This window comes from Balaenoptera borealis (assembly GCF_965194805.1).
Source record: "Balaenoptera borealis genome assembly, chromosome: 6".
NCBI lineage: Eukaryota > Metazoa > Chordata > Mammalia > Artiodactyla > Balaenopteridae > Balaenoptera > Balaenoptera borealis.
This window is the reverse complement of record NC_138863.1, coordinates 44,721,188-44,748,794: the sequence shown is the minus strand read 5'-3', so window position 1 is coordinate 44,748,794 and position 27,607 is coordinate 44,721,188. Positions and strand designations below refer to the sequence as shown.

Sequence of the window (27,607 nt, the reverse complement as noted above, 5' to 3'; positions counted from 1 at the left end):
CCAGAGCTTTCATGGGACCTGAATGCTCAGATATTTCCATTCTATATGACTCACTGGGTTAAAAAAAATTTTTTTTAACTTATTTATGGAAAAGCAGAATGGAAAACGGCTTTTGGCTTGACTAAAGTACCTTTTTTGGCATCACTTTTTTGTTAATTTAGAGGTTTTTATGGGGTTTGTTTGTTTTTTATTTTGGTACAAGCCTTAACTACTTTCTGATTTAAGTTTGTAGTTAAAGGTTTTCCATTCTTAACTAAAAACTACCATTTTCTTCTATTTCTTTTTTATGTTTACGTTAATCTTATGACAGGACTTTTTCTTTTTTAACCTTTTGCATTAGAACAGTGGTGTTTTTAAGATCTTGACTATTCCCTTTTTAAATTGGTCTCTAAAATATGTAACACAATACAAAAATTGTAACATTGTTACAGATTTAATTTAGTGATGTTAATACTGTTCCTATTCAGTATAACTCACAGCTTTCTTATAAAATCTTTTATTTATTGACAACTTATAAACTATGGTGGGTTTTGGGGGCTAGGTAAATAGGTGGTTTGATCTCTTTGATTAAAATAACTACATATTATTTGCCATTTTTAGATCAGATGATCTGAATAAATATTCCAAAAAAATATGAGGGGTGTTTCTAATTGACTTAGGGCACTTGCTGTAAATAAAAAATATTATGTTTTGAGTGATTTAGCTCACAAGAAAATGAAAGAGTGCAATTATACTTCAGTCACATATTATTACCTGAGGCAGTGGTCCCCAACCTTTTTGGCACCAGGGACTGGTTTCGTGGCCCACAATTTTTCCACTGGTGGGGGCCGGTAGGGATGGTTCAGGTGGTAATGCGAGCGATGGGGAGCGGCAGATGAAGCTTCACTCGCTTGCCTGCCACTCACCTCCTGCTCTGCAGCCCAGTTACTAACAGGCCGTGGACTGATACCAGTCCGTGTCCCGGGGTTTGGGGACCCCTGACCTAAGGCATCGCAATACTGTGTCAAACATCTGGAAAAAATTTAAAATGTAACCTGTCATCCAGAGTTTATATTTGGTGATAAACTACATGGATACTTGACCAATTGTTTTTTAATTTTTTCATTAGCTTTTCAATCTTATAAAGACACTGTTAATTTAAAGTAATAAAGACCACTATTAACACACCAATAGGCAAAACCTCTGCAAGTTAACTTCTATCTTTTTTTTTAAGTGGGGATGGTGGTTGTGTTTTGTTTTTTAATATATATCTGTAAAAGATAAAGATACTCTTATTTTAAACAGAGCCATAATACAAATTGTTATCACTTTCTAAAACATGAATTCCTTAATCTTCATTGTTCAAATTTCTAATTATTTCATAAATGTCAAATTTTTTAAAAGTTTATTTGAATTAGGATGCAAATAAGGTTCACACATTGTTAATTATCTTTTGTTTTACATAAATGACACATTCAGTTTAAAGATGAGAGCACTTGAGTTTTAATACAGCAAGCCCTCAAAAGTTGAATTGCATTGACCAGGGAGGTGATGAATTGAGAGCTGTCTGAGAAAAGAAAAAAAAAAGCATAGATGTTCCCAGTTCTCATGGAAGTATGGACATTGGAACAGCTCAAGGTAGCTGTTCCCTTGCAGCCTCACAATAGCAGGTACTACTCCAGTTCCCTTTCAAGGAATGTTGGCATTGTTTCTCCTTGCAGGCCCCAAGGTGTTAAGGTACAAGGGTTATGATTAATAGGTCTCATCTAAAAATTTGTTAATCATCAGGCAATATTCTGGAATTCAGAATTTTCTCTATTGCCATAAGGTATACAAAAGAGGCATTGTTGGTCAAGAGCAGGCCTCTGAAGCTACACCTGTGCTCTAACCTCACTTCCTCTCTTTGATAGCTTTTTGTAAAAATGTGTGGACAGTATCTCCCGGATTGTTGTGAAGATTAAATAAGATATATTGTGTGTTATGATACAAGATAAATGACTAGCACATAGTAAGTAATTGTTCATGATGTTAATCAGAGTTTTTAAATCTGTGAAAAGGAAATTTCTCTATTGTGATTGATATTATTTTTCATTTGCTTATTCAAGGTTAAATTTAATTTGGAGGCCAGAAATAGAAACCTGTGAAGAAAATATAGGTATCTTGGGATCAGAGAGCTTACTGTATGTCACAGAAAGCTCTATTAGAATCTTTCGGAGCCAGGGTCTGGGAATCAAAATCAGGATTAGTGAAAAGGTAGAGTAAAAATGTTATAACACAAGAATCACACTAACTACCATTTCTTTTCTGGTCTTTATCTTAGAATTCTTTCCATGGTCTTAAATTCTACAAGGAGTGTTAAGGGATATGAGAGTAGACTCCTGTTTTACAGATAATCAGTCTTTCCATCCATTCTTCCTTTTCTTCCCTTTTTTTCTCTTCTTGTTTCCTGTTTTTTTCCCATCCCCTTCCTTCCCTATTTTCTTTCCTCCCTTGCTTCCTTCCCTTCCCTTCCCTTCTCTTTCCCTTCCTTGTTTCTTTCAATTAGGAACTATTTACTGAGGACATTCTGTGTACAAGGCCTTATGTACTCTAGCTAGTCATTTCAGATACAGTGATAAATGATAAATAAAACATACTTTTACTACTCATAAAAGTGCCGTCTAGTGAGGAAGACACTATTAAACAAATAGTAATCATAGAATATGAAGAGTTTTTAAATAAAAGGAACACAGAAGAGTTATGAAAACACTTAGCAGTTGGACTTAATCATATCTATGGGACAGGAAGTGCTTCCCTGAATAGAAATTAATCAAAATGGTGTAGGGAATTTTCTGTGTAGAAGGAACAGCATGTAAGAATGCCCAGAAGCTAGAAGGAAAACAGCATTATTGAGGAACTGAAAGATGCCCATAACCCCACAGATGCCCACAGGAATGGATTATGGGGGAGTGTGATAAAGAAAGATGGGGTAGGCAGGTCAGATCATGGAAGGTTCAAACAGTTTTGAATAAGACATTGGATCAGGGTTTTCTACCGAGAGCTTAGGATAGACTTTGCTATAGAGGGTACCTACATTTTAAAATTTTTCCTTTCTGGATTTTTTTTTTCCCCCTTGCTTTCTTTTCCTTTCCTCTAGTGGATTAGAAACCACTGTGTCCTCCCACTGGGATCTCAGTCAATTGATGTGAACTTGAACATTCATTTGTAGTAGCTATGAACATATTTCTACTTAAAATAACTTAGAACAATACCGTAATTGGGATATTATTGAAAAATGGTAAATAAACTTTATAATTACATGTAATCTTGAGACACAGAAACATTTGAATTGATTACTGATAAATCAGAATTAATATTTTTTGTTCAAGTTACTAAATCCCTTAATGATATAAAGTTGAAGATAACAGCTGTTTTTACTTAACATTTACTTAATATTCCTTCGGACATAACTTTTTATATTTCCCAAGGAACTAATTAAATTGACTTCTTGAATAAATCAAAAGATTAGTACCATATGTGAAAATTTGCACATTATAATTAATTACAAATGGTAACCTTCATCTTGAACTCATTTTCCACTGTAGGAGCAAAATCTTGAGTTTGAATGTCCAAGAGCTAAAAATACTTATTTATATACTTATTGAAGGTAACTGTATTGAAAATTTTGTGTTTTATAATCCAGAACTTCAGATTCTAAGCGGAAATGGGAGAAAATAACGTAAAAAATTATGAATGTGGCCTGGTCAGTAACCAAAAGAGGCATTTTTCATTCATCTAGTTCACAGCGAAATAAAGGCTTTTATACATTCTCGTCCAGCAAACACTTCTTTATCCAACAAACATATGCTGAGTACAAATTACATAACGTGCTTGTTTCTTGTGTTTTAGTCTCACTTTTAACATTTAATTCCATTCTCCCAATAGTATCATTTTTATTTCCTAGTACATAACTACTCAAATTTCTCCTTAAAAATGTATATATATTATCTACAATGGAACTCAACCAGTTTCTTAAGATTAGAAATAACATTTTCTAGTCTCAATTTTAAAACTGCATTTAAAGAATTTTTTAGCAAGGTTGCTCAAATAATTACCAACGTTTAGTCAATTGTGTGCCCCGTTCATTATAAGATAGGTGTTTCTTGATAGAAAATAATGATAGCGAACATTTATTATCATTTACTATGTGCCAAGCACTATTCTAAGTACTTAAAACTCATTTTATTTCTCACATCAAAACTATGAAGTAGAGGGACTTACCTGGCCGTCCAGTGGTGAACACTCCGCACTTCCAATGCAGGGGGCACAGGTTCAGTCCCTCATCAGGGAACTGAGATCCCACATGCTGCGCGGTGCAGCCTTAAAAAAAAAAAAAACCATGAAGTAGACGTAGATTATCTAGATATTACAGATGAGCTTACTGAGGCACAGAAAAGTTAAATCATTTGCTTAGGTTTGCAGAGCTACTAAATGGCAAAGACAGGCCAGGCAGTCTGTCTGTCTCTGAGGTCTATGCTCTTAGCCAGTACACTTAGCTGAACACAGATAGTAGTTTTCAGTTCTGGGCTTATATTAGGATCACCCATGGAGCTCTTTAAAGACAGTGCTGCCCAACTCCAGCCTAGGTGTGGAGAATTGGAAACTCTGTGGGTGGGACCCAGGCATCTCAATTTTTTAGAAAAGGGTTGATATAACCACTATACCAGACTGCTGTCTTTGGCCCCAGAAGTTTCATTTTACTTCTGTTATTGTTAACCAAAAAGAAAAGACCTCTTTTTACCTAGTATAATTTTTTTTTTTAATAAATCTATTTATTTTTTGCTGCGTTGGGTCTTTGTTGCTGCGTGTGGGCTTTCTCTAGTTGCGGTGAGCGGGGGCTACTCTTCATTGCGGTGCGCAGGCTTCTCATTGTGGTGGCTTCTCGTTGCGGAGCATGGGCTCTAGGCGCACGGGCTTTAGTAGTTGTGGCATGTGGGCTCAGTAGTTGTGGCTCGCGGGCTCTAGAGCACAGGCTCAGTAGTTGTGGCACGTGGGCTTAGTAGCTCCGAGGTGCGTGGGATCTTCCCGGACCAGGGCTCGAACCCATGTCTCCTACACTGGCAGGCGGATTCTTAACCACTGTGCCACCAGGGAAGCCCTTACCCAGTATAATTTAAAAGGTCCATTATCTTGTTTGAAATTGAATTAAATTAGACGGTTTGGATGTGTTCAGTTTATTTGAATTTGTCTTTTTATTGCTGACTCTAAAATGAGAGATAAATAGTAACAAAAAAATTAACATTTAGCTATGAAACCATTACAAATTTAATCATATAATTTTTATTTTGAGTGTTTTTATTATAGTGATCTTAATTTTACTAGTATATAATTATTAAATGTATGTACGTTTTCTTTTGTTGTGCTCAGGGAATTGCTTCTTCTATGTTGATGTTACAGCACATATTTAAGGAACTCCTCAGATCTGAAATTGACTCCTTATTTTATTGTTTTATTTAATTATTTCCTTTTTTTTTTAGTTGCCTGTACCTTAAATGGTTTTTTAAATTGGGTAAAATTTAGCTGCTGTGAAATGCATAGATCTTAAATGTATATATAGCTCAGTGCATTTTCATATGTGTACACCGATGAAACCACCACTGCAAACAAAATATAGAACATTTCCATCAGCCCAGAAAGTTCTTTAATGCCACCTACAAGCCAGTGTCCATTCTCAGCCACTATTTTGATTTCTGTCACACTAGCTTGGTTTTTCCAGTACTTAAACTTCTTATTTATAAAATCATAATGATATGTACTCCTTTATGTCCAGCTTCTTCCCCTCAACAAAATATTTTTGTAGTTTTCATCCATGTTTGTTGAATGTATACATATAGTTTATTCTTTTTTAATCAGTAAGTAATACTCAGTTGTATAAGTATACCACAATTTGTTTTCTCAGTCTCCAGTTGATCAACATTGTGTTCTTTCCAGATATGGGATATTATGAATAAAGCTGTGTTGTTTAGTTTCCAAATATTTGGAGTTTTTCTAAATATCTTATTGCTACTGAATTCTAATTAATTTTGTCATGGACAGGGAAAATACTGTTAGATTTAAATCTTTAGAAATTTATTGAGAATTATGCCCAGCAGCATATCTTGAAGAATGGGCACCTAAAAAGAATCTGAATTCTGTAGCTGTTAGATGTAGTGTTCTAAAATGACAATTAAGTCAAGGTAGTTGATAGTATTGCTAAAATCTTCTTAAGGCTTTACTGATTTTTATGTTTTGGTCTAATTCTGTCAGTTCCTAAGGAAAGGGCATTAAAGTCCCCAACTGTAATTCTGGATGTATTTCTACTTTTAGATCTGTAATTTTTTGCTTCACATAGTTTGAAGCTTTGTTGTTATTAGATCCATGCACATTTGTGATTGGTACACCTTCCTAGTGATTCCCTTTGGTCATCATGAAATATTCCTCTTATCTGTGGTATTATTTCTTGTTTTGAAATTTGTTTCATCGTATATTACTATAAGCTGCTCTTATGCTTACGATTTGCATGGTTTATCTTTTCCATTCTTTTACTTTCAAACTCTCTGTCTTTTTTTTCCCCTGTGCTGTGTAACTCTTGTAGACACATATAGCTGGAATTTACTTTTTTATTTAAGTGGACTGCATTTTAATTTTGCTGTATTGGATAGTGCTTTATGTTCCTAGATTTAAAATAAATTTTAATTATTATAAAGGGTTTTTTTAATCCTTCATTGAATTTTAGTACTTTTTCCCCTGAGAGTTAGTGATGTTTTGATAGAAAAAGATTCCATTGCCCATCTCTTGGTGCTTTTCCCTAAGAAATTAGACCAGAGTATTGCATAGGAAATTGATTAAATACTTGAAAGCAGCTTGGCAAATTGTGCTTAGCATAGATTAGCAGAATAAAGAACATTGTACTTATTTCAGTATGCAAACGCAAAAGTAAATGTGAAAGTGAAACAAAAATATTCAACTATACTGAAGATGAAGGTGTTTCTGACAAAGTGCATTTTCTAAATGTTGATAATTTTTAAAATATTAGTAGTCACTTCATTTAAAATATTAATGTTTTAAATTTTTAGGCATCTACTCTGTTTTTTTTCTTGAGATATAACTGACATACAGCACTGTATAAGTTTAAGGTGTACAGCACAATAATTTGACTTACATACATCGTAAAATGATTACCACAGTAAGTTTAGTGAACAGCCATCATCTCATATATATACAACATTAAAGAATTAGAAAAAAATATTTTTTTCCCTTGGAACGAGAACTCTTAGGATTTACTTTCTTAACGCCTTTAATATACAACATACATTGATGTTAGTTATATTTATCATGTTTTCTTTGGATAAATACCCAGAGGTTGAATTGCTGGATCATATGTTAGGTCTAGTTTTAATTTTTTGAGGAATCTCCACACTGTTTTCCATAGCAGCTGCACCAGTTTACATTCCCACCGACAGTGCACGAGGGTTCCCTTTTTTCCACATCCACGCCAAGTTATTGGTTGTGTTTAACACTTCTTACAAAGCTAGTTTTGTGGTACTGAACTCTTTTAGCTTTTGGTTGTCTGTCAAACTTTTTATCACTCCTTCAAATCTGAACAAAAGACTTGCTGGGTAGAGTATTCTTGGTTGTAGGTTTTTGCCTTTCATCACTAAATATATCATGCCATTCCCTCTGGCCTTCAGAGTTTCTGCTGAAAAGTCAGCTGATAGCCTTATGGAATTCTCTTATACATAACTTCTTGCTTTTCCCTTGCTGATTTTAATATACTCTCTTTATCTTTAATTTTTGCCAATTTAATAGCAGTGTGTCTTGGTGTGGTCCTCTTTGGGTTGATCCTGTTTTGGACTCTCTGTGCATCCTGGACTTCCTGGATGTCTGTTTACTTTCCCAGGTTTAGAGAAGTTTTAAGCTAGTATGTCTTGAAATATGTTCTCTGCCCCTTTCTCTCTCTCTTTTCCTTCTGAGACCCCTATAATGAGAACATTAGTGCACTTGACATAAGAGACTCCCAGAGGTCTCTTAAACTGTCCTCGTTTCTTTTTATTCTTTTTTTCTGTTCAGCTTCATTGATTTCCACTACTCTGTCTTCCAGCTCACTGATCTGTTCCTCTGTATCATCTAATTTACTGTTGATTCTTTCTAGTGTATTTTTCATTTCAGTTATTGTATTCTTCATCTTTGTTTGGTTATCTTTGTATATTCTAACTCTTTGTTAAAAACTTCTAACTTCTCACTGTGTCTGTCCATTCTTCTCCTGAGTTCTTTAAGCATCTTTATGATCATTACCTTGAACTCTATTGGATAGATTGCTTATCTCCACTTTACTTAGTTCTTCTGGGGTTTTATCATGTTCTTTCGTTTGGAACATATTTCTCTCTTGCCTCATTTTGCCTAATATGCTGTTTTTATTTCTATGTATTTGGTAGGTTCATTCCATTTCCCCATCTTGGAGAAGTGGCCTTTTTAGGAGACATCCTATGGGACCCAGTAGCACACTCCTGTCTGGTCACCAGAGCTATATGCTTTAGTGGTGCCCTCTATGTGGGTTGTGTGGGTCCTTCTGTTGTGGTGGGCTGACCACTGTGGGTGTGCTGGTGGTTGTGGCTGGCCCCATTCCAGTTGGTCGCCATGCCCTGCCTTATACAAAGGGTGCCAGCTGATGGTGGGCAGGGCCAGGTCCTGGTATGGCCAGAGGAGTTCTGGTTACTGGTGTGGGCCGCCCACAGGTAGATGGGGCCAGGTCATGAGTTGACTGGCTATGGTGTCCTGGGGGGTCCCGAGGCTAGTCCTGGCCCATTGGTGGGTGGAGCTGGGTCTCCAGGTGGCTGGCTGCCAGCTGGGGTTCCTTGATCTAGTGTCTGCCTGCTGGTAGGCAGAGGTGGTTCCTGACACAGCTTTCTGTATAGTTGTGGTGTCCCAAAGCTGCTGTCGGCCTGCTGGTGAGTGGGCCCAGTTCCTGACATGGCTAGCTGTGGAGTCTGGGGTGTCCCAGAGTAGGTATTGGCCCACTGGTGAGTGAGGCTGGGTCCTGGGGCTAGTGCCAGCACACTGGTGGGCAGAGCTGCATCTTGGGGTTTCTGGGTACAGAGCTTAGAGTTTCCAGGGCTGGTGTATGGGCCCAGGCCCAAGATGTCCTGGGTCTGTTGTCTGACCCCTGGTGGGCAGAGCTGGGTCCTAGGGTTTCCAGCTACAGGGCCTTGTGGGGTCCTAGAGTTGGTCTCTGCCTGCTGGTGCCAGGACCAGTTCCAATGGCTGGCTGAATGTCCCAGGGCTAGTGCCCATGCACTGGTATGGGGAGCTGGATCCCGGGCCCTTTGGTAGATGGGGCCGGGTCCTAAGGGGGCTGTCGACTCGGGTCCTGTGGCAGCTGGCCTGCTGGTGTGTGGTGCTGTGTCCCTGCCTCGCTAGCTGCTTGGCCTGAGGTGTCCCAGTACTGATGCTGACAGGCTGGTGGCTGGGGGCAGGACTGCGTCCCAAAGCTAATAAGCTAGAGGGAGGATTCCAAAATGGTGCTTACCAGCATTGGTGCCCACGTGGTAGAATGAGCTCCCTAAAATGGCTACTGCCAGTATCTGTGTCCCCAAGGTGAGTTCCATTTGCCTCCTGCCTCTGGGAGGCTTTCCAAGATCAGCAGGTGGGTCTGACCCAGCTGCTTTCAGATTACTGCTTCTGCCCTGGGTCTTGGAGTGTGTGAGATTTTGTGTGTGCCCTTTAAGAGTGGAATCTCTATTTCCTTCAGCCATCTGACTCTCTTGAAAGTAAGCCGCACTAACCTTCAGAGCCAAACATTCTGGGGTCTTCTTTCCTGGTGCAGGACCCCCAAGCTGGGGATCCTAATGTGGAGCTCAGACCCTATGCTCTTTGGAAAGAAGCTCTGTGATTGATATCATCCTCCCGTTTGTGGGTCTTCTACCCTGGAGGCATGGTCTTGACTAGACCACGACTCCGTCCCTCCTACCCATCTCATTGTGGTTCCTTCTTTATATCTTTAGTTGTAGATCTCTGCTAGTCTTTAGTTCATTCTAATCGATAGCTGCTCTGTAAATAGTTATAATTTTGTTGTGCCCATGGGAGGAGGTAAGCTCAGGATCTTCCTACTCCACCTTGTTGGCCACATCTTTGCATCTCTGGATTTTGCTTTTGAAATTCAGTCTGACGGACTCTGCCTTTCAAATGCAACAGTTAGTCTATGTAATGTATTAATTGATATGGTTGTGTTTTGGTCTACCGTTTTCCTATTCCTTCTCAGTTTTGTTCCTCTGTTCCTCGTTTTGGGAGAGAGGCAGCCTCTTTAGGGTTAAAAGAATATAATTTCATATTTAATTTTAATTCCTCTATTGGCTTTGCCTTATTTTTTGCTCTGGGGAATACATTATACATCCTTAATTTATCATAATCTACTTAGAGTTAATAGGGTACCATTTTAGGGACTTCCGTGGCACAGCAGTTAATAATCCACCTGCCAATGCAGGGGACACAGGTTCGAGCTCTGGTCCGGGAAGATCCCATATGCTGCGGAGCAACTAAGCCTGTGCACCACAAGTACTGAGCCTGCGCACTAGAGCCCACAAGCCACAACTACTGAGCCCACATGCCACAACTACTGAAGCCCGCACGCCTAGAGCCCGTGCTCCACAAAAAGAGAAGCCACCGCAATGAAAAGCACACGCAGCACAATGAAGAGTAGCCCCAGCTCGCCACAACTAGAGAAAGCTTGCGTGCAGCAACGAAGACCCAATGCGGCCAAAAATAAATAAAATTAATTAATTAATTAAAAAAAAATAGGATACCATTTCACATAAACTATAAAAATGTTCCAAGTATAATTCCACTTACCACCCCGTCCTTTACATAGTTGGTGTCATATATTTTACATCTACGTAAAAATAAACCTCACCTTTAAATATTACTTTTAAAATTTAAACAGTTACCTTTCAAAGAAATAAGAGAATTTTTCAAAAGATTTTTTTTTTTCCTGTTTACCTACATAGTTACCATTTTTGGTGCTCATCATTTTTTCCTATACATCTGAGTTTCCATGTGGTGACATTTCTTAATAATGTAATTATGTTGGCAACAGATCTCAGCTTTCTTTTTGAAAATGTCTGTTTCATCTTCAATTTTGAAATAAATTTTTATGGATATAATTGAATTCTGGATTCTTATAGCATTTAAAAGATGTTATTCACTGTAATCTGGCTCTACATTGCTTATGATGAGAAGTTATATTCATCATTTGTTGTGGTGCTCCTTTTTGTAACATCTTTTTTTTTTCTCCTCTGTACTTCGAAGATTTTATCTTTATCTTTGGTTTTCAGCAGTTTGAATCTAATGTACTTAAGCTGTGGATTTCTTTGCATTTTTCCTGCTTGGGGTTCACTGACCTTCTTGAATCTGTAAAATGTTGCATTTATCCAAATTGGGTAATTTTCAGCTATAATTTCTTTGAATATTTTTACCCCATTACTTTTTTTTTTTTTTTTTTTTTTTTTGGCTGCATTGGGTCTTGTTGCTGTGCACAGGCTTTTTCTAGTTGCGGCAAGCGGGGGCTACTCTTCATTGCGGTGCATGGGCTTCTCATTGTGGTGGCTTCTCTTGTTGCGGAGCACAGGCTCTAGAGCGCAGGCTCAGTAGTTGTGGCTCACGGGCTTAGTTGCTCCGCGGCACATGGGATCTTCCTGGACCAGGGCTCGAACCCATGTCCCCTGCATTGGCAGGCAGATTCTTAACCACTGCGCCACCAGGGAAGTCCCTACCCCATTACTTTTATATTTTTTATCTGGGACTCAAATTACATATATGTTAGGTTGCTTGTTTTGCCATAAGTCACTGAAGTGTTTTTTCAGTCTTCAATCATTTTTCTCTCTGTTGTTCACATTGGATAATTTCCTTTGATCTGTCTTCAAATTTCCTGATCCTTTCTTTTGCCATCTCTTATCTGCTGTTAAGTCTACCCAGTGAATTTTTCATTTCAGATATTCTATTTTTTTTTTTAATTTATTTAATTTATTTATTTTTGGCTGTGTGGGGTCTTCATTGCTGCACACAGGCTTTCTCTAGTTGCGGCGAGCGGGGGCTACTCTTCGTTGCAGTGTGCAGGCTTCTCTGCGGTGGCTTCTCTTGTGGAGCACGGGCTCTAGGTGTGAGGGCTTCAGTAGTTGTGGCTCATGGGCTCAGTAGTTGTGGCTTGCAGGCTCTAGAGCGCAGGCTCAGTAGTTGTGGCGCACAGGCTTAGTTGCTCCGCGGCATGTGGGATCTTCCTGGACCAGGGCTCGAACCCGTTTCCCCTGCATCGGCAGGCAGATTCTTAACCACTGTGCCACCAGGGAAGCCCAGATATTCTATTTTTTAGTTTTAGAATTTCCATTTCCATTTGGTTCATTTTATAATTTCCCTTCTCTGTTGAGATTTCCCCTTCTAGTCTCTCATTGTGATCATCTTTTCTTAAGTCCTTAAATATATGTAAAAACCAATTAAAAAAAATTTTTTTTGCAGTTCCAACATCTGCATCATCATCTTGAGGTTGGTTTTTACTGTCCACTTTTTCTCTTTACCATAACTCACATTTTCCTTTTTTATTGCTTGAGTGGTAACTTTTGCTCGTATAATGGACATTGTGGTTGATATGTTGTAGAAACTCTGGGTTCTATTATCTTCCGAAGTGTTGAGTTTTGTTCTACCACGCATTTAAATTGCTGACAGATCACCTGGAGCTTGGGGAGACTTTGTTTTATACTTCCTTAGGCAAAGACTGTTTAAATTTTTCTGTTAGTCCTAGGGCAGCTTCCTTAGTTCTAGAACATAGTTTTTTGTTTTGTTTGTTTGTTTGTTTTTGTTTTTGTTCCTTACCCCTAAGATGTAAGATGTAGCCCTCCTCCAGTTTTAATTGAAAGCCCAAAGTGTTTTCCAAGTCATCTAATTATGTGGAATTTAAACTCCAAACTCTGTTTCTCCTGCAGCAGGCAGCCACTGAAATCTCTGTTCAGCTTATTTAGCCTTCTAGTGGTTATTTTCCTCTAGATTCTCACACACGGGATTTTCTCCCTCAATTTCCAGTTGTTTTGGAAGCAGGGAGTTCTGTGTTCTGATGACTCAGTCTAATAAGAGTGCAGCTTTCTGATTGAGTTCTTGCTACTCTCCCTTAATGCTCTGGGGACTGCCCTCTGGGTAAAAGTGGTATAAATGTGGATCTCTTTTTTTTCAAGGGTTGCATCCATTCCAAATTCTGCATGCTTTTCATTGCTCTTCAGTGCCTGTTTTAAATGGTTGATTTCTGTATTTTGTTCAAAGCTATGGTTATATTAAGGTGGGTTAATCCAATACGAGCTCCTTTGTCGTTACTGAACCTGGAATGCCAGCTCTTTATTTTTTATAAAATTTACTTCGGATGGTTAATGTATTTCTCATTATGACTTCATTAGTTCTTTTTTATCTCTATTCATAGATATGAAGAGAAGGCTACTAAAGACTTGGAAAGATACAATAGGCAAATCAAGAGAGCCATTGGACAGGAGTCGCATGTATCATTAAAAGATGGCAAAAAATGGATAAAACCCACCAGCGCATGGAATTTGGCACAGAAGCACAAGTTGAAAACTTCATTATCTAATCAGCCAAAACTTGATGAGCTCTTTCAGTCCCAAATTGAAAAAAAAACCCAAAACATTAAAAAAGTTCAGATCCCGTTTTCTATGGAAAACTTAAAAAAGAATTCTGATAAACATAAGAAATTTGACTTAGAAGAAAAGGACGAAGTTTACTTGATCCACAATCTCAAGTTTCCTGATGCATGGCTAATTACATCCAAAACAGAGATAATGTTATTAAATCCATATAGAGTAGAAGAAGCTCTGCTATTTAAAAGACTTCTTGAGAATCACAAACTTCCTGCAGAGCCACTCGAAAAGCCAATTATATTAACGGAGAGGTATGGTGAAGTAATATAATTTTTTTTACTCTAAAAACATTTATTGAAATTGAAGGTAAAAAGTTGAAAGTGTTTCCTAGCAGGGAAAAGTGGTATTTATTTAAAGAAATTTTTGTAATTTGATTTCAAATATTTAATGGAATTGCTTTTAAATAAGTAATTTTAGAATATTCTAGATAGTTTACTTCTGCAATTAATAAATATCAAGCTCAGTTCCCCCCTGTACATTAGTGATTTCCCCAGGGTAATCCTGACATTGGATTGCCATGACTCTTCTTCATTGTGCACTCTTTGTTTTAACATTTCAAACATATACCAAAACAGAATTATACAATGAACGCCTTTATCAACAATTATCAAGATTTTGCCACATTAACTCTATCTGTCCTTGATATATATATATATACACACACGTATGTTTTTCCTTTTGCTAAAGGATTTAGAACAATTCCCATCCTTAGAATTTTCAGTATGTCTCTCTCTAAAATGGCCATTTTCTTAGCCACAATGCCTTTTTTCATGCGTTACACAATACTAATTCCTTGGAATTGTTCCTCATTGTCTCAGAATGTCTTTTTATAGTTTTAAAATTAAGTTTAATGTATATCTATACAAGGTCCAACCATTACATTTTGCTATGTATTTTAAATCTCTTCTAATATCACACCGTTAATGTATTGTGGATTCTTAGTCGCTTGTTCATCGGAATATCCCACTGTCTCTATTTGTCTCTCTTGCTTTCTTGTGATGGTGTTTAACTTGTTTTTCCCTCTCCCATTTTTAAATGGAAGTTAGCTCAGGAGGATTGAATAGATTTAGATTCTACTTTCTGGTAAGACTGCTTAATAGGTGGTGCTATGTACTTCATATTTCATCACATCAAAAGGCACTGATCACTGGGTTCAGCTGCTGACAACCTGATCTTCCATCTTAAAGTTCCCTGATAACCTTTCCATCTAATGGTTTTATCCATTGATGATTGTTGCCTGAACTAACTTTATGATAGATTGTAAAATGGGGGTATTTCCTTTTCATATCCTATGTGAGCAAACTGTATTCTGTAAAAACAAATAACTTAAATAATCTACTAACATTTCACTTTTTTGTACTTAATATTTCTTTTTTAGTCTGACATAGGTAGAAAAAATTATGTTTATGAAAGGAGATAAAAACCTGAAATTAAAAAGATGACAATTTGTTTTGTAGGCCAAAATTCTGTTTCAGAACTTCCAAGAATAAATCAAAAATCATTTAAAAAATGTATTTAAACCCTTGTGTTAAAGACCCGGCCTCTACAAAGAAAAACAGGGCCAGAACCAAAAAAACATTTGATAAAGCTATCTTTTTAATTAAGGCAATAGTAATCACAGTAACTAAAGCCCAGTGTCTTTCACGGTATTCTTTTAAGACTGGCTAGGAAACTGTCAAAGAAAGAATTAAAAAGAATTAATATAGCCTTAGGCTTAATTAAAACAGTTCAAAAATCTGATAGTACTTTTCTTTTTCTTCCCTTAAAAAGAGCTAGGGTGTATTTGAAATTGTATACTCCACTGCTTTTCTAAATGGTATTTGTAAATTTTCATTTAGATCTCAAAAATATTTTTGTGCTTTATGAATTATAGGTTTTTAAAAATATTCTTCTTTGTGATATTCTGTTATTTAAAAACAAATACATTAAAAGTTATTATTTGGGGTCCATACTAGCCTGAGAATAAATCTTTCTTATTTGAACATGGACAGCAACAAAGCTTAATTCAGAATTGTTTTCACCTTTCTTCTGAAATATGACATCCCCATCACAGTTAATAATATATGAGTTTTTAAAAACTGAGTCATAAAGAAGATAATTATGGGTTGGGCTCAATTTTCATGTCAGAGTTCTAATGCAGGTTGTGTAGTTTATCTCTCAATGGAGTATATAATTTAGAGATTATAAAATACAAAGTAAGAGCTCAATAATAATAACAATAACATAATAATAATAATAATAACAATAATGGCTCATATTTATTGAGCTCTTACTATATGATAGGAACTTTACTAAGCCCCTTGCTTTCATGATCTTATCTTCACAATAACCTTATGAGAGGTATCCACATTTTAACGAGGAAGCTGAAACACAGAAATGTTAAGTAACTTACCAAGGTTCATACAGTCAGTATATAAGCAGTGGGTCCAGCATTCCAATCTTGACAGTAACTGTAGACCCTGCACCACTAATTTCTATACTATATCATTATCACCACCACTACCACTGCCACCGGCTCTCAGATTGATCTTCTGAATGTTGGTTTAGACCAGACAGCGCACATCTGCTATATAGCCAAAGTTCTCCTCTCCATGATATCTGCTCTTATAGCCAGTGGGGTCCTCAACCTTTCAGAGGTGATAAGCAAAGACATCATCTATTCATTTAATTTTCAACGGGTACAAGATTTTAATGAAGTAGCAGCTCATCATCCTGCACTGGATAGAATATAGAACAGTGCCTTATTTACATAGGTGTCAACTGTAACCGACACATTACTGTAAATAACATGTTATGAAGCACCTGACCAAGCCTAAAACCAGCATGAAAGGTTAATTTGTGCTCTAGATAATCTTTGGCCACCTCAAAATTTTGTTTAGGGCTAGTACCACTCAGCATATGCCACCTTTGGCAAACATACCATGCCTATAGTATACTGGAAGTATCTCTCCCAAGCCCTGAATTACTTTTATAAGTTCTTGGGAGAAAAAGATACGTGCTTATCTTCTTATTGAAGAAACCTTGACTAGCAATAGACTATTACACAGGATGGACTACATCAATAACTTGACAATGTGTCTTTGTAAATAAAGGTATAAAATGGCGTTATTTATAAATAAAGTTTTCATTTGTATTATAGAGAGAGTACTTTTTAAATTTCACATTTAGTTTGTATAACATTCTAGAAGATAGAAACTGTCTTTTGTGTCTATTCTTCCTCCTTTCTGTACACTGTATATGGTAGGTCTACGAAGTATTAACAGAAATGTAAAAAAGTAAAGTTTCTCACACGGCTCCTTATACCTTTGTATTTTGGTTAGTGATAATAACACTTTTTAAAGGGCCGTCAGATTAACTTTTTTCCGTAAATTCTCTTATTTCATTTTACGTATTTAATAAGTTAAAGGGCCATAATTTCTTTTTCAGTCTTTTTAATGGATCTCATTATTTAGAGATTTTACATAAAATGGCAGCAGATGACCAAAGATACAGTGGATCAACTTACCTGTCCGATCCTCGTCTCACAGCAAATGGTTTCAAGATAAAATTGATACCAGGTATGATAATGTGGTTTAATACTTCCTGACTTGGAAAAATAAGTCTTGTTCCAAAAGTTACTTTTGGGTTTCGTAATTTACAGATATCACGGTATATTTTTGTCTCACCAAAAGTACAGTGTCAGCTTTGTAAAAACTGTCATATTTCAGAAAGGTCACCTCTGCCTGAAACAAGCAAGTTTACCATCTCTTTCAGTCCATTGCCTTGTATTTTAGCATTTCCATAACTAATCAAGTAATTGTAAGTTTTGCCATCCTTTGTCACAATATGCAGACTGCTTGCTGTGTCTAACTAAATTATTAAATACTCCTTAGATGATGAAGCAGAAATAGACATGTAGGGTACTAGAACTGACTAACAAAATTAAACATCTCTTTTCCTTTTTTAAAAGCATTTAATTGTTTTGCCAATTAGATGTGTAGCATCAACAGTCTTACTATTTGGAGAGTGGATGATTTGATTCCATGGCTTTGCTAAAAAACCTGTCATAATACTGTTTGCTTACTGTGGAAATTCACTAGGTGGGGAGAAAAAAGAAAATTCTTCTGGCTAGGAGACTTCAGTTTTCCTGGCTGGCCCCTTCTCTGTTCTTTCATAGTTTCCATACTTAACTGCCTTCTGCCCTACCTACCTAGGCCAGTCTTGTCCTATTACTTTGCTTTCATCTGGTATCAAGCAGCACAAAGGTACCAGGAAGAGTGATTCCACTGTCCTTTCCCCCACCCTCCCCTAAACTTGCCATGACCAAAGTGTACAAAAACAAAATGTAGAAAATTTTTAAAGGAATGTTTTACTGAGACATGAAAAGAAAATAAGTAAAAACAATATACAAAACCATGAAATGGGATATATACAGAAAACGCTTTGGTGTTCCAAACTTTAACTTTATTGACTAGCAGTTTTAAGAAAACCTACCCAGAACTTCTTTCCTCCTACCTCAATCCTGGATATTTAGATTTGGAGTGAAGAGTTAGTCCAAATCCCACCTCTGCCATTTAAAAACACGTGTTCTAGGGAAAGTCAATTGGCCTCAGTGTTACCTCATCAATAGCAACTAATTATTATGTGCATGGCAGTAGTCTAAGTATTAAATGTATTAATTCATTTGATCTTTCTAATAGCCCTGTGGTTCTGTTACTGTGCCCATTTTTTATAAATAGAAAAATTGAGGCATGGAGAAACTAAGTTTGCTTAAGGGTACAGAATTAGTGGTAGAACGAGGATATGAACCCAAGCAATCTGCCTTTAAAACCAACTCGTAACTAATTTATGTTGATTTCCTATTAAAATTGATATATTTACTTCATGAAGTTGTTAGCACTAAACTAGGTACTTAGGTAAATCAGCATAGTACTCGGCAATGGTATGTGTTCAAATATTCTCTTTTCTTCCAGCACCCCCTTTCTGACCTTAACTGACTTGCAGTCATTTTTTTGGTCCTCCTAGAAATCTTTCATCCTCAGGACTTCTGACATTTAAAAAATTTATTTGAAGTGTGAAGCAAGGAGTTTATGTGTATGTGTGTGTGTAGCAAGATATTTTTTTCTTAATCTATCTTCCTAATTAACTATGTGGCACTGGTGGCAGGTACTTTTTTTTTTCATGAAAGATGTTATCACAACAGTTTTTTTTAAGTTAGGCTAACTGCCCTGTCTGTTCCAAGAGCATGTTTGTTTTTGAGTTACCCAGTAAGTTTCTGTGTCACAGATGCTTTCAGCTCTCAGCTTGTAGAGAATGTTTTTAAGTCCTGTAAATACCAGGTACTTTGCATGGCACCAAAGATATGAAAATGAATAAGTTAATCATCTGTAAACTGACTTGATTTGATTGGAATTAACTTTACTTCGATTATCATCAGCATTATTTCTCTTCTCAGTAACAGATCAAGTTAAAAGCATTCATTTTTTTCTTCTTTTTTTTAAACCATTTTTTCATTCATTAATTTTTATGTCATGTTTTCTTGAAGGCCATTTCTCCGTCTTTTAGTGAGAGTTTTGTTGTATTGGACTAACTTTTGATCAGCAGTTTGCCAGTTGTCATAAAACATCTTTAGATAAAAGCACTAGAAAGAGGAAGAATACATCTGGCTTTAAGGAAAAAGATTCTGAATGTGACCCTAAGAACTTTGCTTGTTAATGAGAATAGCTTTTGTTCTGTATCAATAAGAATTACACATTTTAGGAACTGAAAACTTGTCAAACCACTTATTGAAGTATTTTCGGAAAATTGGGAAGCATTTCACAGAATTTTATGGAAACTTCTTGAACGTGATTCCAAATGTCTCTAAGTTTTCCATATCTAAATTTTGCAAGCACAGATATTAAAATGTTGCTCAGTTTCCTCGTTTGTTGCCATATACTTTTTACCCATATCCACAAATAATTCTGTGAAATGTGTATAATTTTCCAGCATTCATGTAGTCAGTATTAGACTTTTCAGTCAAATCATACTGTAAATGGTATAGAACCAGCAATAGTGAAAAGTCTCTTGACTGATAAATTTTACTATCTGTATAAAAAGATGTGAACTGGAATATTCTGCTACTTCCTCTTTGCCTATCTAAACCCTGTTTCAAGTCCCATTTAAGTTCCCCTGGTTGCTCAAACTCTCATTTTGTCTTCCTTCACTGAACTCTGTATTTTACCCCTTAACACTTGATTATGTATCTTCTTATATTATTCTCCAGTTGTTTCCAGGGAAGAACATTAGGATGCCTTCTCTGTTTAGTATACCACCAGTGCATCTGCCATTCAGGTCAAGGAACTAGTCTGTAACTGGGAACAGGTTAGGAATAGGGTCGTTGACATCTCAGGACCTGAAACTCTTCAAGCTACATCACTCCTCTTTTAAAATTTTTTCATTGATAGCTACCACTTATCCAACATGGGACTATCTCTTTTTTTTTTTTACTTATAGGTAACATTTTGTGGTCTCCAGTATTAAGAACACTGTTACACAGATATAACCAAAGAAAACAAATTTCTGCTATTTTCTAAAATCATAAAATGCGTTCTAAAGCCAAATTTGTTGCTTGGGAGTGTATGCTGTTATGGATATTTTACCCCATTATATATCCACTCATGTTGCTACTTTTTAGTTTTATTTTAATCACTAAATTATTTAAAGTAGTTTAAATAATAGATAATATGTCAGATTTAAACATTATTCTAGTAAAATAAACATTAGTATTTCATTTCCTCAAATTGCTAATATATTAATAAGTTACTATAGTGGTAATCATTTTGTAGTTTATATGTGTGTTTAGCAACACTTTGTACACCTTAAACTTGCACAGTGTTATATGTCAAATATATCTCAATAAAGCTGGAAGAAAATAAGTTACTATGTGAGTATTTTTATAATAACCTGTTAAGTTAAACATAATCATAGAAATAATTCAGGTTTTTAGATACTAAACCAGTAGGATAGAATTTGAACAGCAGCAGTTGTTAAAACATTTAAACCAGTTTTATTTTAATAAATAATAATGGGGCTCCATTTTCTCTCCAAAGTAAGAAATGTTCTAAATAAATGTAGGGAACAGAACAACAGTAACTGAGATTAAATTAAATGATGTAAAGCACATGTGGTTTCTTTGAGCACTTGCGACTTAATGTGAATGTGAAATCCTATACGAAATTATTATTCTTCAACTAAGGAACAAAACTTTTTCCTGACTCTATTAAATTCTAATGAAGGTTGACTAAATATTTTAACAGTGATTTTGTTTTTAATAGACATTTTCTGGAATATAGTTTAAACAAAACTAACTATATCTATATGTGGTTTTATTTATTTTTTTCTTTTAGGAGTTTCCATTGCTGAAAACTACTTGGAAATAGAAGGAATGGCTAATTGTCTTCCATACTATGGAGTGATGGATTTAAAAGAAATTATTAATGCTATATTAAACAAAAATGCGAAGGAAGTTTATGAATGTAGACCTCGCAAAGTGATAAGTTATTTAGAGGTATGCATTATTAGCTTATGTAGATTGGCTAGGTTTTAAGATACTTAACTTTTCCTTAATAAAATAGTAAATGGTTTCAAAATAGTAAAGTTTCTATAAGGCTTATTATCTGTTTGCAAGAGGAAATACTATTTAAAAAAAAGAAAACTCCATTAAAAGTTTCAGATCATGGACTGGTTGTGGTAAACTCTATCATGGATCCTTACTATAACATTATTTCTTGAATACATATTGAGGAAGAGCCTTATGCATGAGACACTTTGTGAAGTTTTTTGTTTTGTTTTGTTTAGAAGGGATTCAAAATTGCTCCACCTTGATACCAAACACTTGTCTAAAAAGAACTGTAATGTGATTTTAAGCCCTGATCTTTTCAAGAGCAAAAGAGGGGAGGGGGAATGAAAAATGTAGATTATTGAATAAATGGAAATTTTCATTTTCTAGCAGTATCTACCACACATGAGAAGTAAAAGTGGATTAAAATATAAATTCAAAAGTAATAGAGGATGGAGGCAGGTTATAAAGTTTTAAATGTCCAAGTGTTGGGCATTTGGTGGTAAAACAATAGTGATTGTCTCTATATTGAGGTTCTGTCCCTCAGGGTTGACTGGTGTTATTTTGAACTTTAATAAAGTTTATTTCCTTCCTTTTAAAAAATGAGTCATTTTTGTTTAGACTGTGATCATGGTGGGCCCTGAATTCTGAGGGTCAGATTTCCTCAACAGGAAAGTCCATTTTTTACCCTTCCTGAAGATTATATTCAGTAGCATTCTGTGAATACTTCAAGAGGTTTGTCCTATGGAACTTGCCAACCTATTGTGGAGGCAATTCAACACTGATAATTTCTAGGGACCTGAAACTTTTCTTGTGAAGGAGTTGGTATAAACTAAATAAAGGTTGAGGGAGTTGTGGATAGTGTTTTGTGTATTGAAGAACCACATGGGAAGAAGTAAGATTTCAGAAATAACAGGAAAAAATGGTTGGGATTAGTTACAAATACTTTTACTAATACTGTACCTGTCATTACGTTAAGGCAATAGTGGATGTGATTCTTAGGGAAGATAGTCTAAGGAAAAAAGAGAACTTCTGTCAGAACCATCGTTATGCTTCCATTGACGGTCAAGCTGAATAAGATGAATCGAAGATAAAGATAGAAGAGTAAAAGAAGAATCAAGGGAGGAGTGGATATACAAATCAAGGGAGGAGTGTATATACAAGTCAAGGGAGGAAAGAAACTTAAAAATTAATAAGTAGTATCACATTCTCTATAGGGTATAGTTGCTAGAAGACCAGCAGGTGTGGCTGCTAGATGGCAGTTATATCCTTGAAGAGAGCCATAAAGGAAAAGTAGTAGTGATGGTGAAAGAGTGGGAGCAGTGGTGAAAAGTGTAGGCAGCAAGTTACATGGTGGTGAAGGGAAAAAAAGAGAACATGTTTGTATTCATTGAAAAAGTCTTACAGTAAAAGATTGAAGAGCAGATGTTCCAGAAGAGGCAGGAAGGGAGATGAGTTAACAATATAAGCTTTAGAAAGGTGAAACCATTCTCTGAATCAAGAGAAGAAGAGGGGAGAGCTTTAAAGTGAAAGTAAAAGATATTTTGAGGTAAACTTGAGAGAAGTCATATATGATATATGTGGTAATGAAATAGGAGAGGTTATTTGCTGAGAGTGAAGAGGCTGGGGAGGCACCTGAGAATTTGAGTGTATTGGAAACGATGTGAAAATAAGAGCTGTAGGCTCATAAGAGCTAATATTGGTGTTGGATCTAGCCAGCAAGTTTTGTGATTCTCCAACAATGCTCGGTAGAATTTATCCAAGGGTAAGGATTAGCAAGAGGAATATGGTGTAAGAACAAAAGGGTGAGAAATGAAATTTGAACACATAATATATATAAGAAACTGTTTAATCCTAGAGGGATATAAAGATGAATTAGATTCTAGTAAGAACCTGCCCATAGATTCTAGTTGGAATCTAGAGGGAATGCAGGAAGCAAAGCTAGAGATAGTATCTTTAATGCCTCACTAACTATTCATACCTGAAGTACGGAAAGATGACAGAAGGGTGCTGGTGGGCCAGGAGAATTAGGAAGGATTGAGGAGATTAAAGGTCAAAGTGAAGAAGAAGAATAGATTTAGTTGGAATAAAGGAAGTAGGATGGTCTGTAAGATAGTGGGAGAGAGTATGTGGTTAGAGAGAATAATGTTAGGATTCAGGATCTTTGAAGTACAACAATTTTTGAAAAAAATAAATCTTAAAACAAGCCAACTTCACTAATGCTATTTTACCCCCAAACTGTCAGTCTTCCCTATCTCAGAAAACAGCACTACCATACCAAAAATGTGGACATTATCCTTGATTCTGCATCCCCCATAACCAGTCCATCAGCAAGTCTTGACTTTACTTCCAACTCATGTCAGGAGTCTTTTATAACTCCCTCCATCTCCACTACTATCTCCCTAGTCAAAAATTCACCAGGGATTGCATTGAATCCACAGATTGCCTTGAGTAGTATGTTCATTTTAACAATATTCTTTCTATCCAAGATCATGGTATATCTTTCTATGTGTTTGTGTCATCTTCAGTTTCTTAGATTAGTGTCGTAGTTTTCCAAGTACAGGTCTTTTACCTCCTTGGGTAGGTGTACTCCTAGGTATTTTACTCTTTTTGATGCAATGGTAAATGGGGTTATGTCCTTAATTTCTCTTTCTGATAGTTAGTGTATAGAAATGCAACAGATTTCTGTATATTAATTTTGTATTCTGCAAATTTGCTGAATTCATGATGAGCTCTAGTAGTTTTCTGGTGGCATCTTTAGAATTTTCTATGTATAGCATCATGTCATCTGCAAACAGTGACAGTTTTACTTCTTCCTTTCCAATTTGGATTCCTTTTATTTCTTTTTCTTATCTGATTGTTGTGGCTACAACTTCCAATACTGTGTTGAATAAAAGTGGTGAGAGTGGGCAACCTTGTCTTCTTCCTGATGGTAGAGGAAATGCTTTCAGCTTTTCACCATTGAGTATGATGTTGGCTGTGGGTTTGTCATAAATGGGCTTTATTATGTTGACATATGTTCCCTCTGTGCCTACTTTCTAGAGAGTTTTTATCATAAATGGATGTTGAATTTTGTCAAGAGTTTTTTCTGCATCTGTTGAGGTTATCATATGGTATATATTCAATGGAATACTACTCAGCCATAAAAAAAGAATGAAAATTTGCAACAACATGGGTGGGCTTGGAGGGTATTATGCTAAGTGAAATAAGTCAGACAGAGAAAGACAAATACTGTATGATATTACTTATATGTGGAATCTAAAAAATACAACAAACCAGTGAATGTAACAAAAAAGAAACAGTCTCACAGATATAAAGAACAATTTAGTGGTTACCAGTGGGGAGAGGTAATATAGAGGCAATATAGGAGCAAGGGATTAATGGTTAGCTTATAAAATAAGCTACAAGGATATATTGTACAACACAGGGAATATAACCAGGTTTTATAGTAACTATAAATGAAGCGTAACCTTTAAAAATTATGAATACTATATTGTACACCTGTAACTTACATAATATTGTATGTCAGTTACACTCAATAATATATATATAATTAATTTTAAAAAACAGCTCTCACCAGGACTGCAGTGATGTCCTGCAAGACTCCTGCTTCTCTTCTTCACCTGCCTCAAGCCATACTTCACGAAGTATCCAGACTGATTGTTTTAAAATGTGAAACGAATGTCAGGCTCTTGCTTAAAAACCCTCTGGTTACTTCCCTGTGCATTCAGATTAATACCCAAATTGCTTACCCTGTCCCAAAGGGTGATCTGGCCCCTGCCTAACTCCTTTTCTTGTTCATCTCTTCACTTTAGTAACTGCTGCACCCACACTGACCATTCAGTTCTTTCTGTTCCCTCTGTCTGAAATGCTTTTCTTTCCCCATCATCTTTGCATCATAGTTCCTTACTTAAATTGAAGCTTAATTTTCACCTGGAGGAAGCTTCTTCTAATCACACAATCACTCTCTATCATGTTGCCCAGTTTAATTTTGTGCACTATTAGTCGCTGAAATTTTCTTTGTATTTTTATCTTTCTGCTTCTCTGCACTAGAATACCAGTTTCAGAAGAGCAAGGATCTTGTTTGTCTTGTTCTCTGCTGTATTCCTAGAACCTACAGCAGTGACTAGCACATAATTGGTGTTTAATAAATATTTGTTGAGTGAGTAAATAATAAAAGAATATAATCAATTTTCTGTCTTCCTCCTTGGCAGTAAAAACCTGTTTTCTGCTTCAGGGTATATCACAGTAAAATGTATGGCTTTCTCTCCACAGGGAGAAGCAGTGCGTCTGTCTAGACAGTTACCCATGTACTTATCAAAAGAGGACATCCAGGATATTATCTACAGAATGAAGCACCAATTTGGAAATGAAATTAAAGGCTGTTTTCATGGTCGCCCATTTTTTCATCATTTAACCCATCTCCCAGAAGCTACATGATTAAATATGTTTAAGAAAATTTGTTACTATTGATATCGATATGGTCATAAAATAATATGAGTTGGGTTTTAAACTGTCTTTGTACTATCATGTGTCAAATGGTTGTTTTATAAGTAAGGATTCACTGGCCTGTTTGTATATTGAAAAAATTTTCCAAAACTGTAAAAAACTTAAATAAACTAATATAGACTATTAATTCATTTTATTCTCAAGAACCAGCCTTCATAATAATTATTGGTTGTACACTCCAAATTGAAAAATACTTACTATTCTTGGGTGGTTGATTTGCTAGGTTCTATGGATCTAATTGTATCCTCCAAACTTGTACGTTGAAGCCCTAACCCCCAGTGTGATGGTATTTGGAGATGGGCCTTTTGGAGAGGTAATTTCGTTTAGATGAAGTCATGAGGTGGGGCCCTCATGGTGGGATTAGTGCCCTTATAAGAAGAAATACCAGAGAGTTTGCTCATTGTCTCTTCTCCTCCCACCCCCCATTCCCCCCACCACCACCACTCCGCCCCAGCTGCCATGTGAGGACAGAGAGAAAAAGTGGCCCTCTGTAATCCAGGAATAGAGCTCTCACCAGAAACCAACCATGTCAGCCCCTTGACCTTGGACTTCTAGCCTCTGAAACTATGAAAAAATGTCTGTTGTGCTTTTAAGCCACCAGTCTGTAGTATTCTGTTATGGCAGCCTGATCTAATACAATGGGTCAGTCCTGTGCAGGGAGAATCACACAGACTCAGCTGGCATATCTGGCAGAAGTTATCAATCTTGTGTAAAGTAGGATTGAGTGGGAGTGGGGAAAAAGTAAGAAAATGAAATTCGGAGAAGATAAAACATAGCTTCAATAATCCTGCAATTTACCTCTATTTGGGAGTAACAGTTGAGAAGTTGCTGTCTCTTATATGGAAATTATTGGGCTCTGGGATTAAAATTTGTCAGAACATAGGAAGATCCAGATTTTTAACAAAATTTAGATTGAGTGTTCATTGTGCATGTGTCCTTTCAAAAACCAGATCCCAACATGTTAAAAAAAAGTTATTATAAAAAAAATAAAAAAACCAGATCCCACAAGTGCACCAAAGTACTTAATTTACAGAGTTGAAACATGATTTTTAGTGAATATATTTGTTATATAAAATAATATACTGGATACAGTGTCCCCACATTCACACCACCTGTAGTTTTCAAAAATTTAAAAATTCTAAAGACACTTGTGTTAAGAGGTACAAATTGTGATAACTTATGCCTGTAGCCAGGACTTTTTTCCTAACATTGTCCTGTTTCCAACAACCCAAATACTAGAGGGGTTTTTTCCCCATTATTCCCTTTAATAATTTGGGGCCCCTCTCTGGAAGACCTTTCTGGGAGTAATCCTTTTTAATTTACTGGGTAAATTGAGGAAAAGTTCATAGACATACTGAGAAAGACAAACTTTGCATCATTCCTTTGTACCAGTCCTAAGCAAAATTTTGTAGTCATTTTCCAGCTGACGTAATCTATTATAAGAGGTCCTACAATGGCTACTTAGATGAATAAACTCATTTTGCGTTTTCTTTCCAGTCCTGGATTCTATCAGGTCAAGGTAGTAGTTATGACAGCAGGTATTTATCACCTATTTGCTAGATCCACTATGCACTTACCTTGTATGATCTCATTAATGTTCACATCAGATTTAGGATTGTAGGTACTATTGAGTCTCCAATCCCAGAGCTCGTGTTCCTTACCATGTTCATTGCTTGCCATGAGAAGCAGGCCCTATTCGTTAGAGTCTACGGAAGTATTCGGGAAAAGAAGAAAATTGTAAAGCAGCCCCTGATGCCACTCTAAGCAATGCTAGATCAACTTTGAGCTGCAATTTACTGAGTCTGGTGGGCAGGATTGGGGCCGGTTCTGCTGAGGC

At 36.3% G+C, this 27,607-nt stretch overlaps 1 protein-coding gene and 1 long non-coding RNA gene across 10 annotated transcripts in view; one reads left to right on the top strand and one right to left on the bottom strand.

The window, feature by feature from the left end:
• Positions 1-25,901, top strand: part of PMS1 (PMS1 homolog 1, mismatch repair system component) — an 84,603-nt gene extending 58,702 nt beyond the window's left edge. For 6 of the 9 annotated variants that reach the window (XM_082397326.1, XM_082397327.1, XM_082397324.1 and 3 more), the window contains 4 exons: positions 13,451-13,933; positions 17,109-17,239; positions 21,050-21,210; positions 25,537-25,901. In XM_082397326.1, the coding sequence (XP_082253452.1) occupies positions 13,451-13,933; positions 17,109-17,239; positions 21,050-21,210; positions 25,537-25,701 (940 nt within the window). In that variant the 3' untranslated portion in view covers positions 25,702-25,901. Of the gene's footprint in view, positions 1-13,450; positions 13,934-17,108; positions 17,240-21,049; positions 21,211-25,536 lie in introns of those variants that run through there. The other 3 variants (XR_014246127.1, XM_082397329.1, XM_082397330.1) reach the window with 3 other exon arrangements.
• LOC309631259 lies at positions 7-27,587 on the bottom strand. Its single transcript, XR_014246154.1, has 3 exons — positions 27,348-27,587; positions 3,451-4,338; positions 7-2,425 (listed from the first exon to the last, which is right to left on the bottom strand). It is a non-coding gene; the product is annotated as an uncharacterized lncRNA (long non-coding RNA).
• Between the last annotated feature and the right edge of the window lie 20 nt (positions 27,588-27,607).